The 21,855-nt window shown below is 41.2% G+C and overlaps 1 protein-coding gene across 1 annotated transcript in view; it reads left to right on the top strand.

Annotated features, from left to right (window-relative positions):
- Nucleotides 1-1,588, top strand: part of PDAP1 (PDGFA associated protein 1) — a gene marked incomplete in the record, with an annotated part of 252,720 nt that extends 251,132 nt beyond the window's left edge. Inside the window, 1 exon segment of the mRNA XM_044089355.1 lies at nucleotides 1,064-1,588. Coding sequence (XP_043945290.1) covers nucleotides 1,064-1,119 — 56 coding nt within the window.
- Nucleotides 1,589-21,855: the final 20,267 nt, after the last annotated feature.

The following is a 21,855-nucleotide window of genomic DNA, read 5'->3' as shown; positions in this document are numbered from 1 at the left end:
CACTTCAAATGATCAGGTTTCTGTCGAACCAGTTTTGAAGGGAAGTAAGTTGAGAGAAAAAAACTTTGAGTTGAATGCAAGTACAGAAGTGTTTTTATCTCTTGTATATTGTTTATTTTGATTCATGAACTAATCAAGTAGGATTTTTTATCAGTGTGTGTGTGTGTGTGTATATATATATATATACACATACACACGCACACATTGTAGCAGTTGTATGATTACATTATATTTTTACTTAGCTTAGATTTTATCTTGTATTTTTCTGTACTTTTTATTGATGTATGATATCTTTAAGTACAACCTTAATTGTTTCTGTTTGGTTACATGACTGCATTCATTCTCATTAGTTAATTGTAGCATAAAATTAGTTGGTAACTTTAGTGAATGTGATCTGACAAAGCAATTTGTATTGTGAAAGCGCTCATCCTCTTTTACCTATAATTAAAGTGAATTTTACATATGAAGTTTATTCAGTTTGTAGCCATGTTTCAGCTTTGGTTACCTGCTTGATATATTTTTTTAACTATTTGAAGTACTGAATGCTGTAATAGTGATAAAATAACTGGAAGTGGGATCTTTAGAAAACAGGAAGAGCAAATCTAATAAAAAATGAAAATTGTGGGAACAATACATGCAGAATAATGTTGTGGAGTAGGAGTGAGGTTTAAAGCATAGAAAGAATTGGAACAATTTGTATTATATTAGACTGATAATAGCACGTTTGATATATAATGTATGTAACTGGAAGCACATTAATAGGGATTGTATTTGAATTGCATGTTTGCCTTTATCGTAATTGTGTTAAAACAAAAAACTTAGCCACAGAATGCCCAGTCTTTGGTGTTGCAGAGTCTGGACTTTGCAGCACATTTCAGATCTTGAGTACTTTGCTATGAATTCTGCAAGGGAACCGGGCCATTAAATCTTAATATTATAGGCAAATTCATTGAACCCTTACAACAAAATAAAAAATGCTGGCTAGCTTGTGCTTCAAGTGAACAGTTTGTCTGCAGAGATTTTTATGTTTTTGATGTAAAATGTTCACCTTTTCTTTTCACAGCAAAAGAAGACACTGCTGCAGTAAGCAAAGGAGTGCAGTCCATGTCACTTAACTGAAAAAGTAAAATATGCAAGGAATCTAGGAACTGTATTTCCATGCCAGACGAGACCTGCTGTACGCCAAACCACATTGAAAGCACCACACCAAGTATATCATGGTATTGCTGTGACCATCCTTTACCAGACCTCACAGTGCATTCCTTTTAATACTTCTTTCCAGGATTCCTGATACAGAAAAAAGGCCATGCCGTTCGGTGGTTGATAGTTTCCCTGAAATTTCAAATGCAGTCTCATTATGGATGGGATAGTAGAAGTTAAGGTAAAAAGCTTGGACTGGGAAATTTTTAATGAGGCTTACAGATTTTTCAGGAATTCATATTGAAGTCACTTGTGTCAAGATTTGGGTTCCCATTTTGCATTGCCTTATTATTGAGTTACAATGTCAGCACAAATTTCATGTACCTTAAAGGCTTATTTTTCTTATTATATATTTTTTTGTCTGTATGTATATATGTGTGTATATATATATATATATACATGTATTTATATATGTGTTTTATATATATGTGTGTGTGTGTGTGTGTGTGTGTGTATATATATATATATATATATATATATATATATATATATGTGTGTGTGTATGTGTATGTGTATATATATATATACATATATATATATATATATATATATAGGCTGCTATTACCTTTCTAAAATTGTTGCTGGAGATTGTAACACCACTGTACTAATCTGGTGTGTTGCACGTGATCTTGTTTTGTTGTTCTGACTTTGGAGCAGTGTTTGACTGTGAAATGGCCAGAGCCTGGAGTGCCAGCAAGAATATCTTTGTGCCTTTTAATGTTGCATAATAGATCACACCATTTTGTTCCTTATTCACAGGTTTCTTTGCACCTCCACAGCTGTCATTTGTCCAGCTGAAAACATTGTTTTTGGGGAAGAGAAGTAATTTGAAGTTTGCATGTAAAATGAAGCAATGCTGTAAAAGAGAGGGAAGTTCTCTTCATTGAAGCCCAGATTGCAAACGCTCAGTGATGCTTAAGGACTACACAGGGGAAAATGGAGTCAGTAATCCTCTGACATGTACCAAACAGTAATCTGCTAACAGTTGGGTCTGTATTGCTGTTCAAAGTGCAGCTCAGAAGTAAAAACAGTGTGTTTGGGTTATTGGTTATATTGATATAAACAGGAAACTTTTAAAAGACCTACATTAGTGGAGTAAGAACAGCTTTAAGTAAAAGAAAGTTGTGGGAAATTTCCCATTCTTAGAAGCTGGTCATGTCTTTCAAATAGCAGCATCAGCTTTGTGGTTTTAATGTTTTTAAACAGCAGTAGAGTAGCAATGATTGCAGTTATTGCTGGTCTCCAGTGGACATAGGCATTAAGAGGAATGCACTGCATTAAATTGTAAAGGGAAGGATTTATTCCATCCATAAAAGGCATTTTCAGTCTTTTTATTAATTTTTTATTTGCAGCCCATATTTGTTCATTGTATTTTGTTGACTTGCTGTCACAAAAGTTTTAAACATCATCTCTTGGTTTGTCACAGCAAAAGAATGGACCATTAAAAGCAGTTTAATTTATATTCAAACATTTTGTCTCAGTAATGGAGCAGCAGTGGAATAGGCAGTACTTTTTGTGCTCTTCATGGGAATCTTGTATTTAACTGCGTTTGTGAAGATACGTGCCGGTTTTCAGAACTTGCAGTGTCTTATTTGCCCTTCCTGGTCAAAACACAGTGTAAGATGGAGGATATTTTAACTATAAGATAATGTGACTTTTTGATCAGCTCTGCAGAGACAGTCTGTGCCCTCATTTGCATAACTATACAGTTTATTTATTCTGTTTACAAGTCTGACAATGGAACCTGAATTGATTTTGGAATATATCGACAATGCTATTTTTTTTAGTGTGAACTTTTTTGTTGCACACTGTTTCAAATAAATCTTAAAAAAAAAATTAAACATCTTAAAAATGTTTACTTGGTGTGTTTTATGTTTGAGTTACATTGTGTCCTTTTTGTTGCATATTACTCAATACATTAGTATCTTTGTTAATGCAGTCAAAAAGATGCAGGCTGGAATTCAGAAAAAAAAACTCTCCACACACAGTAACTATGGTCAGAAAACAGGATTCAAAGAAAGTTATGGCTTCAGTGGGAGAGACTTCGTTATTTCATTAGCATTTTTCTGAATTGCATTCTAGCAGATGCTAGCACTGAGGAACCTGACAGAAGCATTGTCCTCCCCAGCATTCCTTTTATTGCACTGGCAAAGGCATCCCCCTTGACTCACTCACGAGGTCCTTCTATTCCCATGTTGCAGTATTCACAGCTTTTGGGTTATCCTATGCTAAGCTACCCAAACATCTGGCTAGTATACAAAAGCTTTAATCACTGCATGGGATGTGTGATGTTGGCCGTAGGGTGCGTGGGCCATAAGTGACATCTGCACATACCTTTCCTCAGAACTTCTCTGCCGCTAGTTGAACTTGAGCTGTTCCTGCTGTCTTTTGCCATTGGATCTTCATATTTAAGATAATTACCTTGTTGGGGCCATTTTCTTTTTTTGGGTCACTGCGTGCCTGCTTAGGTTCATGTCATCCAGGAAAGGAAAGTGTAGGTGCGCAATTCAGATCCCCCATAAGGAAGCTTGCGACCTCTGCCTTTTCTGTTTAGGGCCCAACCACGACCACAAAAGCTCTGCGATTTGTCAGGCTTTCGTTACTAGGACTCTCCACAGCTGTCTTCATGCCCTAAACATTTACTTAGAAAACCAGCATTTTAAACGTGTGGCTCTGGTGAAGGAAGGGCCATCCGGTCTGGCCGTTGAGCCACCAAAAAAGGCCAAAGTTTCCAGGCCTGAACCTACTGCTACACCACCTCCACTTAACGTCCCCCCTGGGGCCAATGTTTGCCTGGAGGAACATATGAAACTAGCCGAGTTAATTATGGCGAGTATCGTTCAGGAGGCTGTAGAACCTAGGGCTGAAAGCATGTTTGTAGGTTTTGCAGATATTGGATGAAGACGACTAGGGGCAACCTAGGCTCCCAATGAACGCCCAGACCTGTCCATCCACTGCTTCAGAATAGTCTAAACCCAGGCCCTCCTTAGGCCCTATGCCCTCCAGGCCTACCTGTTCCTTAAAAAGGAAACAAAAGAGAAAACCTTTCTGTCCTCCTTTAGAAAGCCTGCCGGATGGGCAAACTTTCTCTCAAAGCTTGTTTAATGCCTTTATGGCCCTTAGGCCTTGTATTCCTGCTTCCCCTCTGGCTGCCCCTCCAGTTATCAGTCTTAGGCCTAAGACTAAAAATACTGTTCCTCTTTAAGCTGAGGACTCTTCATATTCCTCTTCAGAGGACTCTTTCCTATCCCTCTCAGGTACTTTCCCCTCTTGGGTATGCCTACCCCGAGGAGGACTCTGCTGAGGCAGACTCGCTTGGAGATTGCCTCACCTTTGGTGAAGCCATCTATAAAATGAGAGAGTTTTTTTTTTAAATGGGTTTCCTCTGAAATGTCCGAGGTTCAAGAGAGTCGTTATGAACTTTTACAAATGGACACCCTTTCACCTTCTGCCATCCCTGCAGTTTTACCAGCCGTTTTGGACACCTTCAGTGCAGCCTCTCAAAACCCTGAATCCCAACCACCAGCCCCTAGAAGGCCTGACAAGTTTTATAAGGTCCCAGAAGGGTCCAGATTTCTGATGAAATGCCCTGTTGCAGACCCTGGCACTGCTTCAGTTTCTGCAGACAAATTATCCAGATTACTTCCCTGCACCTTTGTCCTTTCCACTGATGATGACAGTGATACCATGGAATGCATTGGCAAAAAACTATACACCTCTGCCACTTTGGCTTTAGGGCAGTTAACTACCAGACACACATATAAGTATGCCCTGGCCCTTTTGACTCAGGTTTCCAAACTTTAGGCTGATCTCCCAGACTTGCCTTCTAAGGCTCAACTGTCTAGCCTCATCTCCTTGTCCTCTTAAGTGACAAAATACTCTTGTCAGATGCAGCTGTGATGCTGCAGAGGCCTCGGCCAGATCTGCATCTTCTGCCTCAGTGTTTAGACGGTGTTCTTGGCTGAGACTCCAGCCGCTACCTGATGATAGGGTTAAACTCGTAGATGCACCCCTGGATAATTCTGCCCTTTTTTTGGGACTACAGTGACAGAGCTTTTCAAGACCCTTCAGCAAAAGAGGAAGAAATTACAAGACTTAAAACATTTGTTTGCATTTCCAATCCCTGAGTTCCATAGGAACTATCTCACCAAGACACAGTTCATAAGGAAGTATTCTGCTCCTACCCCCTCATGCTAGGAGCAAAAGAGGTCCAGAATGCAGCAACTTCCTTCCAGGCCTGCCCTGACTCCAGTTCAGAAACCTCAGTTTCGGGACAAGGCAGGTAGTCTGTTCACAGACACTACAGTACTCTGCGAACAAACGGGGGAGAAAAATCTTACTATGCAGACTTAAACTCCATGCCTGGGAATTGGCAGCCCAACATGAAGTCACTCTGCAGGCAGTCCATTCTCTCAGCTGTGAATACTCAGGCAGACATCTTGACCAGGTCCATGTTTCAATCCCACGAATGGATGCTACACAGGTATGTGTTCCTGGATGTATTCCAAAGATGGGGTACACCACAAATCTGTTTGCCTCCTCTGAACAGAAAACTTCCAGTCTTTTGTACCAGGGTACCCAGCCCCCTAGCAAGGCAATGGGCATCTTTTCTATCTCATGGAAGAGGATGTTTCTCTATGGATCCCCCTTCCCACTCCTGCAAAAAATCCTGTTGAAAATTCAGCAAAAATCGTGCTAGTGACTCCCTTTTGGCCAAGACAGCATTGGTTCCCCCTCCTTCTGCAATCTTCACAAGTTATCTGAGTGGACCTTCTCACGCAGGACAAGAGATCCCTAATCCATTCCCATTTGGACTCTCTAAACCTAAACCTGTGAGTGATGAGTTTTGATTTTCATTTCAGACACCTTTACACTGAGGACCTGCTTAATGTCCTGCAGGAGGCAAGGAAGCCCAGTACTAGGAGATCTTATTTGTCCAAATGGAAAAAGTCTCTCTGTTTGGGGTCTTCAGACAGCTAGAGCCATTTTAAAGGGAGGTCCCTTTAGTGCTGTCCTCCCTGTGTGAGTTGCAAGCAGGGTGGCATATTAGTCTAAGACCCACCTTCAGCTTGTCTGCCTCTTGCCTCCCAACTTCCAGTGAAGTTATTCCTTAAGGGAGTGCAGCACCTCAGGCCCCCAGGAGGCCAGTCCTGCCCCCATGGGACCTGAGCTATGATTTAGAGAAACTCACAGTTGCTCCTTTCAAACCAGCATCAAAAGTCTCTCTAAAATATTGCATTTGGAAGATTACTTTTGGTGGGTCAGACATCAGCCAGGAGAGTGTCAGAGCTCCAGGCCGTCCTGGTCACCCCACCTTTTCTAATCTTCCACAAGGATAGCGACCTTAACTCGTTCACTCCGGAGCAGCTCTGAAAAAGCTGCCTCAATTCCACCATAGGAACAACAGTGCAGCCTGAGCTCATTTTCAGAAAATCCATTTCTAATACCATACAGAAAACAAATGCTCATAACTCTTTAACTATAAGAGCTAGACTAAAAATGTAAATGTGAAAATTGTTCAGCAGAGACTGGCCTTTCCAACAGTGTAAATGTTGGTAGTGCATATCAAAGTCATTATTAAATATTTGGCAAGGAATGTTGATATTGTGCATATCTTACCTTTTTGGAAAAGCAAAGCACAATATCTTGGTCAATGTACCATGTAGACCCATACAATTTGTATTTAATATGTTAGTATGAATGTCGGCTTTAAAATGATACCTTAACCATTACTGTGTGATGCACATTTATGGAGATATCCACAGAAATATGATTAATATTTCTCATAATTGATAAATAAACAAAGCATAATATCTCATTACCTGTAACAGAGCCTACATATCAGTGTAGAAGTGCATTTGAATGTCATCTTCAAAATGATGCATCATTTGTCATGACCATGCTGCCTTGCAAAGATATGGGCATAATAATGAGAAGTATTGGAAATGTATAATTTTCATAATTGTACAAGACTAAAACTGTGATATCTGTACATGTGTACAGTGCACATACATAGTTCTTTTATCATGTAAGGAGTAACACTGTCTTCAACATGAGGTATTACTTGGCACACTGACATGCTCCCTTGCAAAGTTATTTACCAAAATATGAAAAAAATCATAATTTCCATAACCTAACTCCAAAACAAACTTTGATATCTGCACATGTGTACAACATACAAGCAGTTATTTTACCTTGTTGGAACCAGCAATACTGTCTTCAAAATGAGGTATTACTTTCTTGCAAAGTTATTTACCAAAATATGAAAAACAATCATAATTTCCATAACCCGAGTCCGAAAAAAACTTTATCTGCATACGAGTACAATATGCAGGCACGCTTTTTTTGCCATGTTGGAATTATCAATACTGTTTTCAAAATGAGGTATTTAGCACATTCAAATGCTCCCTTGCAAATTTATTTACCAAAATATGAAAAGAAAATCATAATTTCCATAACCTGAGTCCTAACAAAACTAATATCTGTACATGTGTATAGCATTCAGAACCAGTTGTTTTACCATGTAGATACATATGATTGCATTCTTGGTCTAGCCAACATACTGCTGAATCGGTACATGTAAAGAGAAAAAGCAAGGTAAGGACTGTCACTCCACTAATGAACCCAGGACAGGCATGGGACTTCAGTGGCACTCAAGGGCATCTGATGTGTCCAACACCTGTGCTGGCTACCCACTCAATCAGCTGATACCACTACAGTCTCATGACTTCCTTCAGTCTCCGCAGTCTGCCTTACCTATGCCTTTTCTCTTTACATGTGTCCATGCAGCAGTGAACCTAAGGGATCAAGTTCTGTATTACTAAGCCCTTCCTGTCATCTAAACTCTACATATGCCTGATAAAAGCAGAAGAAAAAAAAGTATTGCAGGATGGTTACTGACATACTTGATTGTATGTGGTAGCACTCTCCTGAAACAGTTTTCTCAGCATCTTCATCAGCTCCTTACCACAGTTATTTGCCAAACTCAGAAAAATATATTTTACACAACACAAATCATAAGCGCAAAATTTATACCCGTGCACAGCATGCAGATAGTTATTTTACAATCTGAAAATGAAGTGTTACTCAGCATGTGTACAAGTTCCCTAGCACATCTTTTCCTGTGTTGTAAGTACTGATAATTGTGTCTTTCGGCTTTTCCTGGTTAGGGGTCGCCACAGTGAAACTCCGGTCCGCTAATGATTGGCAGTAGATGTTTACATGCTGGCTTCCCAGACCTAATGCACAGTCTTCAACGAAGGAACGCCCATTCACGCATGTCATCACACAGAAGACACTCTGAGAATCAAACGGGCAACGTCTGTGAGGCGACAACGCTACCGCAGCACCACCACCGCAGTATATGTTGTAAGTACTGATAATGGTGTTCATAAATATAATAGAGTTTTAACGTACCATACTGGTCCTACTTGGTCATGGGTGTTTTCCATTCTTTTCACAGCTGCAGGTTACCAGTCCTGCATAGCTCTCCTCACACCATTGTGGAGGTTAGTCAAGAACAACGCAATGCCCACCTCAGTTAGGTGAACGCCAGCCCTTCTGAATAGGTGAACATCTTCTGTGGTGATGCTGTCATGGCAGATTGTAGATCCACTGACCCTGTGCATCAAGCCATGCATTAACCCATTCTGTAAATGTTTGGCCTTGTGTGCTGCCCGTTGATTGTTTACTGATGTTCATCGTGCATACAGCTGCAGTCATAACAGATGGGTTATCCTGCCGTCAGGCGGGTTCTCGGTCGGCCGAATTCCAAAGTCTAGGTTCGGCGTCGGTTGTCGTCACTTCTTCCCTGACGTCAGTGCGGCAGGGGTATAAAAGAGGCAGCCGATGCCATTTTCTTCAGTCTTTCTTGCCGCACGGTGCCCGAAGCAGAAGCAGTTCGCAAGTGCCGGTCGGCCAGCTCCTGAGATTTACGAAAGTATTTCAGCCGAAGTCTTCTTTAAAGCTAAGTACCCCGTCGGGGAAACTTTTCTTGCCTCAGACCGATGTCAGACAAAGTTAATAATTGCATTTCATGTGGGAAGCAAATAACGCATAAGGATTTCCACTCTTTCTGTATACCTTGCTTAGGCCCAGACCACGACGTCTCGGCCTGCCGTTTTTGTGCTAGATTCAACAAGCGCACTAAGCGTCGGACGGAGTTCGCCCTTCACTTTTTTGGCAAAAAATTTAATTATATTATGTTGTTGGATACTCCGACTCCAGTTTTGAGCAAAAAACGCAAAGATAAGGACCGACGACATACGAGGTCCGCACCTCCTACTGAAACCACGCTAAGGCCGACTACCGGTTCTCCGGTACTCAGCGAGGCGCCTACGCAGGCCCTGAGTACCGATGACAATGCATTACCGGTGTCTTCAGTACCTGAGGTCGCAGGCTCCTCGGCCCCCATTCCTACTACAGATACCGACGCCACTCCTGGCGGGGAAACTCAGAATTTAGACAGGTCTGCCATTTCTCAAGGGGTCTTCAGGCCTTCCTCCTTCTCCTATTAAAGCCTTCACTAAATCTAAAGCAGCCATGAAAACCAAAAAGGTTCCTCAGACCCCCCTCTCAAGGCACCATGCCTAAAAAACAGATGCTTAAAATGGCTGAGGATTTGATTACTCTTATCAAGGGTTCTCAACCCCCCTCTGACAAAAGGCCCAGATTAGAGGAAGACTACCCTTCCTCAGATCAAGCTTCTATTACCTCAGAACTATCTGAGGACCAGGATTATGCCTATTCTCCATTCGAAGACTCTGATGCAGAGGAGTCTATTCCCTCAGTCTCCCCCCCCCGAGGACCTCTCTTTTGGGGAAACCCTGCATACATTGAGGAACACTTTCACTGGGAAGACCAAGATTACTCAGATTCCAAGAAAAAGCTCAGGGAATTTCTTCTGCTCCCCCAGCATAGGCCTCTGGCTATCCCTCCTGTTTTAGATATATTGGATGATGTGTACACAGACGCCAGCCTTAATCCAGATTCTTTGCCTCCAGCTCCTGTTAAACCAGACAGGTATTACCGGGTTCCTGATTCTCACCAGTTCCTATATAAAAGCCATACTGCTGACCCAGAAACAATTTCACAGGGTCCCAAGGGAATTAAGGCCTCTACTGCTAAAAACCCATTACCTTCAGAGAGAGATTCTAGAGCTTTAGAAAGGTGGGGGGAAAAAGGTGTACACCTCTGCCTCTTTAACCATGAGGGCGTTAAACTGTCAGTTCCATATGTTAAAGTATCAGCAGTTTTTGATGTCTCAGCTGAAAAGCAAGATGACACAACCAGAACAACCAGATTTAAAAGAGTTGCAGTATTTGTTGCATGGTGCAGAGCAAGTGGGTAAACATACCTTGCAGTGTGGTTTTGATGCTTTAGAAGCCTCATGTAGAGCTGCTGTTACGGGGTCTGTTATACGTAGGCATGCTTGGCTCAAAGAGCAAACCTTACCAGATCATGTCAAAGCTAAATTATTAGATGCACCTCTTCAAAAAGATGTATTGTTTGGTGTTAAAGCTGAGGAGGTGCTAAAGAAAATGGAGGAAAAAGCGAAATCAATGCAAACAGTGAAAGATTTTCCTGCAGGTACAGCCTCCACGTTTCAGCAGAAACTGGCCTTCAAACAATTGTTCCTTTCCAGCCACGGACAGACCTCAAAGGAGCAGCTACAGGCATCCAAGGGGTAGAGGGCAACCTCAAGGATATTTCAGAGCCAGACAGTGGCAAGCACCAACCCCAAGAGGTGGAGAAGATAGATCACAGTCTTTTAGAAAACAGACACAATGACTTCCCCCTACACCTGCCAAGCAAAGCTTTAATGGCAGCACCTTTGGGCGGAAAACTGACATTATTCTCAGAAAATTGGCATATTGTTACAAAAGACAAATGGATTCTGGACATTATAGACAGAGGCTACAGGTTCTACTTTCACACCCTTCCAAAAAAGAGGCATACCAAACCTACCACAAAATCAAAGGGCAGAGGCACAAAAACAAATTTCAGCTCTCATGGACATGAAAGCAATTCAAGAGGTACCTGCAAAAGAACAAGGTCAATGGTTTTATTCCAGACTATTCCTGTTACCAAGTAAAGACAAAGATTGGAGACCTATCTTAGACCTATCCATCCTAAACACATATCTACAGGTGCCAAAATTCAAGATGCTCACATTACAGCGGCTTCTTCCTATGCTGGGCAAGGAGTCTTGGCTGGTAACATTGGACCTCAAGGAGGCATACCTGCATGTCCCTATCAGACAAGATTGCAGAAGATACCTCAGATTTCTTGCAGGTTCAACCCATTACCAATTCTCTGCATTGCCCTTTGGCTTATCTACTGCGCCCAGAGTGTTTACGAAATGCCTGGCATCAGTAATCGCCTTCTGCAGACTACAAGGGATACAAATCTACCCATATCTGGATGACTGCCTGATCCAAGCGGACAGCAAGGGCATACTACTGCAGCACCTGGCATTTGTAATAAAACTGTTGAACTACCTGGGATACACAGTCAACAAAAAGAAATCAAAACTAATACCCTCTCAACAAATAATTTTTCTGGGTGCCAGCTTGGATACAACCACCCAGATGGCCTACCTCACGCCAGACAAGCAAGGGCAACTGTCTCAATACTTCAGAAAAATGGCAACTTACACCAGGCTAACTGCAAGGAAAGTCCTGCAGGCTCTGGGATTCATGGCATCTTGCATCCTACTAATCCCATGTGCAAGGCTGCATATGAGGAAACTTCAATGGTACCTAAAGAACTTATGGTCTCAACACAGCCACAGCTTGGAAGCAATTATACCACTCATTCCATACCTTCAAAAGGAATTTATGTGGTGGGCTCAAGCTTGCCAAAGAAACACAGGTCTTCCTTTCTGTGTACCTCAAGCAACTCAAATCATCACAACAGATGCCTCAGATTATGCCTGGGGAGCACACATGACAGATCAGTGCATTCAGGGAAAATGGACCCGAAAAGAAAAGCACCTTCACATCAACCAAAAGGAAATGCTAGCCGTGCAAAAGGCTATTATGACCTTCAAAGACCTACTGCATCCAGGCCAGCTATTAATAAGGACAGAACACCACAGTGATGTGGTACATAAACAAACTGGGGAACTCATTCATACCCCCTGTGCAGGCAAGCCATGACCCTATGGAACACAGCACTGGAATTGCAAATTCAACTACTGGCACAATTCCTGCCAGGGAAGGAAAACACACTGGCAGACAACCTAAGCAGAAATATGACAGATCCACACGAATGGAAGTTGCATCCTCAAGTTTTCACAAAGATAACTCAGGCATGGGGACAGCCAGACATAGATCTCTTTGCTACCCACAGAAATTGCCAGTTGAAAAAATTTTGTTCAAGGACCTATCATCCACAGGCCTGGAAAGTGGACGCACTTTCCTTCAATTGGGCAACATTGACAGTCTATGCCTTCCCGCCTCTTCCTCTGCTGCCCAAAGTTCTATTAAAAGCCAGAGCAGAGAGGCCAAAAATGATTCTCATTGCTCCAGACTGGCCAAGACAACACTGGTATCTGCTCCTGAAGAGACTGACACATTCCCCACCATGGACCCTCTAGTCCCTCTTCTGTTGTCCCAGCACAACTACAAAACTCTTCACAGCCATCTCAAAACTCTAAATCTAGCTGCATGGAGAATTCCTTGATTTCCCAACAGTTTCTCCTCTCCAAGGAGGTGCAGGACGTCATCTTGGAGGCCAGAAGACCTTCTACTAGAAAGGCCTACTCCGCCAAATGGAAACAATTTTGTGCCTGGAATCAAGAAAAGGGACAGAATCCTTGGGCAATAAATATACCTCAAATTTTACAGTACCTAGCTGAGATGTTAAACAATGGACTTTCCTTCTCCTCCATCAAGATCCACGCTTCAGCCATTTCCGCACAATACAACACAGATCCTCCTCTATTCTCTCATCCTCTCTTAAGGCAGTTCCTTAGAGGGGCAAAGAATATAAAATCCCCAAGTTAACCACCAGTCCCTGCTTGGAACCTCAACTTCGTATTGGAAAAGCTGACCCTTCCTCCCTTGAGCCAACTTCTTCAACAGAGTTACAGTACTTGTCATGGAAAACAGCCTTTCTTCTGGCTATCACCTCAGCACGCAGGGTTTCGGAGCTGCAGGCCCTCATGGCTGTGCAGCCATTCATCATTTTCCATCAGGACAGAGTTTCCTTATGAACCAACCCTACCTTTATGCCAAAGGTAGTATCCAGTGTAGCTTTGAATCAGACTATCCACTTACCTACCTTTTATCCTAATCCACAAAACAAAGGAGAAAAAGTACTACATTCCTTGGACATTCACAGGCAACTTCTTTACTATTTGGACAGAACAAAGCCATTCAGGAAATCTGAGCAACTCTGTGTCCTATGCTGCAGGTGCTCAAGGAAAGGCTATTTCCAAACAGACAACTTCAAAATGGATAGCCCACTGCATACGCTTTTGTTACTCATTTCATGGAAAAACTGTGCCTGCATGCATCAGATCTCACTCCACCAGAGCTACAGCTACCTCTGCAGCCTTCCTCAGGGGGGTCCCTACCAAGGACATTTTGGAAGCAGCCACCTGGAGTTCAGTGCACACTTTCTCCAAGCACTATCACCTCCCACTATACTCAAAATCTAGAGCGGGCTTTGCCACAGCAGTCCTGCAGGACATCCTAGCTCCTCCTTGTTCCACTTAGTGCCTACCACCCTTACTTAGCTTTGGGATTCTACCCATCTGTTATGACTGCAGCTGTATGCACGATGAACATAGTACAGTTTTGTACCTACCATAAATGTAGATGTTTGAGTGCTCATACAGCTGCAGTCCAGGTTTCCCTCCCTCCATCCCCTCTTAGGACAGGCTTATGACAAACACTTTTCATATAACCTTTTTGGGGTATTCTTTTATGGTGTATTTGCTTGCAACTACTGTTTTTGATTTATCAACATTGCATCTTTGCATAACATTGTTTGCCTTCCTTCTGGGGGCACCTGACATCTGGGGCAAGAAAAACTGAAGAAAATGGCGTCGGCTGCCTCTCTTATACCCCTGCCGCACTGACGTCAGGGAAGAAGTGATGACAACCGACGCCGGACCTAGACTTTGGAATTTGGCCGACCAAGGACCCGCCTGACGGCAGGATAACCCATCTGTTATGACTGCAGCTGTATGAGCACTCGAACATCTACATTTATGGTAGGTACAAAACTGTACTTTTTCCATATCTGGCGAGGATTTATGTCGGACCGCACAAAATGACAACGTGGCCACCACGACTGCAGGTGTTAAATTGCTCTGATTTGAAACCGTAGCCTTCCAAGTGGTTGATGACATCATTCCCTCCATTGTGCAGCAGAAGAATGTCGCGCTCAGAGTAGATGGAACACTTCTCTTCCAACAACTGCAGTACTCCGCTCCAATGCATACCTCTTCTGGCAATCCAGTACACCTTCACACTAGATGTGGGGAAGCTCAGGTTGTAGTGATTTTCACTTATGGGGAGGCATGGCTGGCAGCCCATTGAATGTAGGAATGGCCACACCCACACTCTCACTTTTCATTCTCCTGCTCGTGAGGCCATGTCATTGTCAGAAGGTGGACAAACTGCACAGGAAAGAAAATGCAAACAGATTATTACTTATGTTTGACAGATGTTTTGGAAGACTAATTATAGATGTGTATGTATATCATATGCATTACCTGATTAAATTAAAACATTCTCATCTGCATTTGACTTACAAAAGCAATACTGAAATTGCAATATGAAATGTCAGTATCAAGGAATACAGAATCTGTGGTGACTACAGTGAATTCCAACTACTTGAACATTACAAGAAAAAAAATGTTCCGAGCCCTCATTGCATACATACAGCATTATCAAGCAAATCATGGTGAATTAAGCAACAGTTACAGAAGTCACCTATTCATTGATTAAAACCTATCCTCATTATGAGCATATAAAGGACATATTTATTCTGATAAGCAAAGATCAACATATGCTACAATTCATCCCTTTGTAAGCATATGTAGTGCACGCACACACATCTGTGTGTGTATGTGTGTGTATATATATATATATATATATATATATATATATATATATATATATAATGCAAACAAGATAGGGAGTGAAACATAACCCTGCTGTAGATGCAGAGAAAAAGGATTAGACATACCTGCATTCACTTTGACACTAGCCGAGGTCCCTACGTACATGTTTTGTAATAGAATGGCAAACTAATCCGTGATTGAAGACGTAAAATACGTAATCCCTTTAAATGTGATCAAATGCCGTCTTATCCAGGTGGACTACTAGTAAGGGAGAATTTGTCTGCATCTTGAATCAGACACACTATTAATAGTTCTATCAAAACTCTATTTCCCCACAAGCTTTGACCAAATGGATCAAACCTAAAAGCAGCAGGATCAGCCTGGACAACAGAGCAGCCATAAAGATTGTATCATTCTGGTATAGCACTCAGATTGACCTATAAGCCTCTGCCCTTCCTTGGGGATCACTATCACTGTTGCTTCTTTCAAGGAGGGTTGTCTCTCTAGTGTTCTTAACACCACAGCTATCAAAACTAGCATCTGTCAACATCCACTCTTCACCTTTCATACTTACATTTCATAAATCCATGTAATTCATGATCACCTTCTTTTCTTCTACAGCCTGCTAAAACCTGTTTTCACCCTGTGCTTGCAATATTTTTATCTGCAAAAGTGTGTCCTGCTATTCAGTCAGGTCCCTTGATTTAATCCTCTGGATTAATCCCAGTGTACTGCCTCAAAGCTTCTTCCAAGGAATGTCAAAAAGTCTTCTATTGAAGTAAACTATTATATCCAAATGAGGTAGCCAGCCTCCTGCAACATCTGTAGTTTATGGATGAACAAGTGTCCACCACAGCAATACCCGCTCTAGTGTGTTCAGTCTCATACAGCTTGCAAGTAGAGATTGGGATACCCTTTCATGTTATGCTTAATTTATTTGCTCATCAGGTTGGGTAGCACAGAAAAGAGAAACTAAACATGAGAAAAAATTAAAAACAGCATCACTTGATTCATTTGAAATACCACTCTCTCCGTAAAAAAAAAAATGCTTCTTTGGTCACTTACATGCCTTTCTTTTCTGTAATCATTGCTGCCTCCCTAAGTTAATGGTTTCCTCACCCACATTTCCATGGAACCTCTGATATGAGCTGGACTGTAAAAATGCCTGTCCTCTCCCCTCCCATTGCTGCATGTCATCAAGGCATTCTCTTCTAGATCCCCCTCCCATTGCTGCATGTCAAGGCATTCTCTTCTAGATCCCAATCTGTCAGTGTCCTCCTCACTTCTCTGGGTTTTCATGAATTTTCCCCATTCTTTTATCTAATGGCACCTATTTTTCAAAGAAGATGGCTCTCTCTGATTGGGTACGTATGTCTCTGAGCTCTTACACCATTATTTCAAGTTACTAAGGTTATTTAATCTACGTTCCTGTCCATAGTTTGGCCTCCTTGTTTCAGGCATGCTAGTGCATTTGGTTTCAGGCATGCGATTTACCATCTGGCCCTGACTGTCATCACTTTCCTGAGCTACTACCTTTCTTCTGTTGTACCACTCTTGGTCTGTCTTTTGTACTTGTTCCAGGCATGTACAGTTGACAGGCATTTCTTCAGATACGCCATTTAATGCATTTCCAGGAGAATCTCCTTTTTCTTCTAGCCAATAGATTTTTCCCCCCAGGTACTACACCTTTGTATCTCTAAACTGACGCTGCTTCATTCTTAACCACAACAAAACATAATCATTTATTCAGTAAGCGCTTTCCTGTCTGTAGCGACACTGAAAAGACTACAGTTTTGTACAAAAGGCCAAAATTGCTCATGGGATAGTGCACATTCCCAAAACGCAGGTGTGCAGTAGAGAAAACCCACCATAATACTGAGCTGAAAACAATGACGGTATGCAGCACAAACATTTCAAATGTCCCTCCTCGCCAAGTGTTTCTGATCCTGTAACGGAAAGTGAACGTCACAATCAAGTAAATCACAATCTAAGTAAATAGAACAAAACTCAAAGCCGTTTAATCGCTTCTGATGTAACAATGAAGATGCCAGCATGAAGTCAAACAAAAAGAAATAACACACAAAGCTTACTGCAGTTAGAGATCAGCCACAACACGATCTATGTGCACACAAGACTTAATAAGGCAGGATTTGCAAAGCAATACATTGGCGAAATTCAAAAACCAACAAACACACGTGCTGAATTGCGATGAAAGAGAACCAAATATTACAGTTTCAATTAGCGAAGTGGGTTTCAAAACAAACCTTTTCCTCTACCTATTAACTTCCAGCTCCTGCCAGGGCGTGCTGTGTGAAAAGGTCAGATTTTCATTTGCTCCCAATGAAAAACAAACCACAAGCAGCAATACGCTGCTCTCTACAACTTGTACGTACACTTGCTAAAGACAATACCTAGGCCAAGATGTACATATTGATAGACTTCCCGAGTGGAGCTGAAATGAATTTAGCATGAAATGAGCACTTGTAAGGAATGTCTCCATTGCAGCCACTTGTATGGAATGTCTCTGTTGCAGCTGTATGGCACTTGCCTTTCAGGATTTTTCACGGCTGTAAGGAGAGGGATGAATTACCGATGGTCTCCTGAAACGGTGAACAGAAATGTTCCATTACAGTAAATAAAAGGCGCCAGTAGCAATATAGCAAGTACCAAAAAAATAAAGGGAATTGCTACTGGAGGACCCTCTATTTATTGTAACAGAACAAAGAAAAGTTAGGTCAGGGGGTGGAGGTGTTAAGCAAGTGGCAGCATGGATTGCAAGAATCAGATCGGCTGCCACCACTTGCTTCCTGCAGCACAAATAGAATCGGCTTGCAAGCAGATACAGTGCAAGGCAAGCCGATTTTATTGTAAATTTTTAAATATAAACATATTTATCCACACTGAAAATAAAGTTGAGAAGGTGCCTGACAAAGTTCAGGTACTTTTTCAACTTAATTTATAACAGTGGAGCCAAAACTTTAATAGAAAGTTAACGGCGCTTGTGGAAGGCACTCTGGTGGAACAACGTACCTTTTCTGGCATCTGAGAGCACTCGGGTGTAAGCACAAAGGCACCCTTAGAAGGCACTCTGGGTTAATGAGTTAAGGACCACCCCGTCCTTCATGCCTGAGGTGGTCAGAGCTGTCCCTGAACCAGTGTATTTACCTCCTCACTTTTTTCCACATCACCAGAATGACAGAGAGTGCCCTGCATTCCCTTGATGTTCACAGGCAACTAAGATTCTACCTTGACAAGACCAAGTCCCTTAGTCAATCAGAGCAATTGTTTGCCTCCTTTCACCGCAGAGCTCTGAGAAAGGTGGTGACAGGACCATTTCTGCCTGGATTTCCAAGGCCATCTCCTTTTCTTACACCTACCATGGAAAACATTTAAACTCAAGAATTAAAGCACAGTCGACTAGATTCAAGGCCTCATCTGGAGCCTTTTTCAAAGGGCTGGACACTGCTTCTATTCTAGAGACAGTACCTAGACATCCGTCCATACCTTAACTAAACATTACAAACTGGACCATATTTCCAGGTTTAGAGCAGGGTTTACTAGGGCAATCCTGCATGGATTCCTGGAAAACAGTTCCATTCCACCACCCTCCTCTTCCCTTTGAGCTTTGGCACTCACCCAGAGGTTGTGAATACTGCAACATGGTAATAGGGGGCACACAGAATAGTTGTGTAAAATCTTAGCATAACCATAGATGTCCTTCCATGTTAAAGTATTGTAGCCTTCCCTCCTACCCCCTATATATATATATATATATATATATATATATATATATATATATATATACACACACACACACACACACACACACAGTGCAATGGAAAAGTATTTGTCCCCTTCCTGATTTCTTATTTGTTTGCAATTGTCACACTTAAATGTTTCAGATCATCAAAAAATATAAATTTTAGACTCACATAACCCAAGTAAACATTTAATGCAGTTTTTAAGTGATTTTATTTATTAAAGGACAACAATGGGATTCTGTTATTAAATGCTCAACTTCTCTGTTCTTTTTCCCCATATTAACTGTCCCTCAGTGGCAGCTCGTGTTGTTGGACTGCAGCCCCCAGCTGTAAACTAAAATAAAAAAAACCCAGAACTCCACACATGCATGCTCAGAAACTTGAATCCGGACTGCTGTTTAACTAGTCCGGATTCAGAAAGAAGGCAGCAGTCTACATATGCCCCAGAAGTCTATGTAGTTACAACCACATAGACTGTAAGGAGGTCGGACTGCAAGGTCTGCAGTCTGTGCATGCTTGGAATGTGCCACGAAACAGGAACTGCTGCTGCAATTGCAATTTGAACTCGGGGGGGGGGGGGGCTGGAACTGGGTTATTTATTCTGTGGACTTTGAATTTATTCCAATGCCAAGAAGCAGACTTTTGGATTCACTCAGGTACTTGTGTGTGTGTATGTGTGTGTAATGCCCTGTTAACTATATTGCCATGTTAGGGTAATGAAGCCAGATAAAGGTGGCGGCCTTGTGTTCATGGATGGAAGTGGACTATATTAAGAAAATGTCAAATGTTTTATCTACTGTTATTCTAAAGTTAGCTTAAATTAAGTGAATAGTGCACATAGAAAAATCAAAGTTTAAATGACCTGTTTTTGGAAAACAGCATTGACATACACATATCATTACCTATGCATGCCAGCACCAGTAACATAAGTTTTATTTGGATCTCCCAAAATCCACAAAAGTATAATGGATCCACCTTTTAGGCCAATTGTGGATGGCAGTAGATGCATTACTTATGCATGTGCTAAATATGTGGACAGTAAAAGTAAGTCATTTATTTGCAGTGAACTCCAAATTTGTAAGGGTTCCTGGGGTTTTTTAGAGAATATTTCTCTTGAATTTGACAGTGTAATTTTTTGTCGGTAGATATAAAGGATCTGTATACCGTCATACCTCAAGAGGTTGGCTTTGAATGGGTTAGTGAATTCCTATTTTTGAAAGGGATGGACCAGCAAGAGATGTATGTAATTGCGTCCTTGTTAGATCTAACAACTTCATGCTTTTTGACAAAGAATATTTTTTGCAAAAAACTGGGGTAGCCATGGGTTCCCCATGCGGAGGCAGTTTTGCAAATTAAGTCATGGCATTTTGGGAAAGACATTTCCTATTTCAGAACCCCATTGTTAAGGAAAATATAAAATGGTGCACTAGATATCAGGACATGTTTTTATGTGGAAAGGAAGTCTAGATTTAGTAACAACTTTTATTATTGAAATCGTCAAATTCACAGACTTCCTATATTTCACTTAAGAGTTTAACACAGACTCAATTAATTTTCTGGATGTGTCACTATATAAAGATAGATCCAGCAATAGATTTAAGGCTAGTATTTTCAAGAAACCTACTTACTCAACCACTTTTCTACACTTTAGTAGTAGCCACCCATTCCACCAGAAAAGGGCAGTTATTAATGGCCACCTGGTTAGGGCAGCTAGAATGGTATCATCAGACTGACTTTTTCTTTGAATGTGACACATTGAAAGTCATGTTTCGTGAAAGGGGCTACCCAGAACAGCTTTTTCAACAATTGTTTGATGAAGTTGCTACTAAAAGGAGTACTGGCCATTTTAAACCTATTTTATGCAGGGGTTATGAGGAAACAATAGGTGGTACTCCCCCTGATGAGCATAGGGAGAATAGTATTAGGAATTATGATGGCAGAATAAGCTTTCTTACTACTGTATCTATTGATGCACATACTGTTAAGAATATTATGAATAAAAATTGGGCTATAAGAGGACAGTGCTGTTGATATGAAATTGGGAGATATCACCTGTAGAAGAGGACTAAATTTAAAGATTTATTGGAAAGAAATAGTCAAAAATGCCCCAACAACTGGGGATGAGAAAGTGTGGGAGATGTCAGCAGTGCCAGCACATTATGGTAACTAATAACGTTTGCATACATACTAAAATTTCCATTGTTAATGGAAAATTTAACTGTGAAACTGCAGTAGGAGTATATGCTGCTTTCTGCCAATGTTGCCAAAGCTACTATATTGGTAAAACTGAAAGAATGTTTAAGCAGAGAATTTAGGCACATCAATACCCAAGTAGTAGGGGTAATACCAAAAATGCATTGGCTCGACAACACTTTAGAACACCCCACACACAAATTCCAGTTTACAATATTACAACAAATAGTTAAGAACATTAGATGTGGGCCCTGGGAATTAAAACTTGAACAGGAACTTGTTTGGCAAATTTAAACGTGCACATGTTCCACTAGGGCTTAATGAATACTGCTTGATAAAATGTATTTTGAAACTGAAAGCTGTTCAAAGATGAAATTTGCTTGTATAACAACTTTTCTATTAGTAGAATGGATTTATAAATATACATATTTATCTTTATACATTCATATGAATTTTATATTTCCACTTGTTTCAGCTGTTATCTACCATTTAACAGCATTTAGATTAACTTATACATGCAAGAAAATTAAGTAATAGGACTGATGTGTTGTGGTTCTAAAATTGTTGCTCATTTTTTAAAAAAAGCATTTATATTTATTCACATATACATTTTTTTTAATTTTA

This window comes from Protopterus annectens, chromosome 12.part0 (genome assembly GCF_019279795.1).
Source record: "Protopterus annectens isolate FY-2018-M chromosome 12.part0, PAN1.0, whole genome shotgun sequence".
Lineage (NCBI taxonomy): Eukaryota > Metazoa > Chordata > Ceratodontiformes > Protopteridae > Protopterus > Protopterus annectens.
This window is presented reverse-complemented; position numbering and strand designations above follow the sequence as displayed.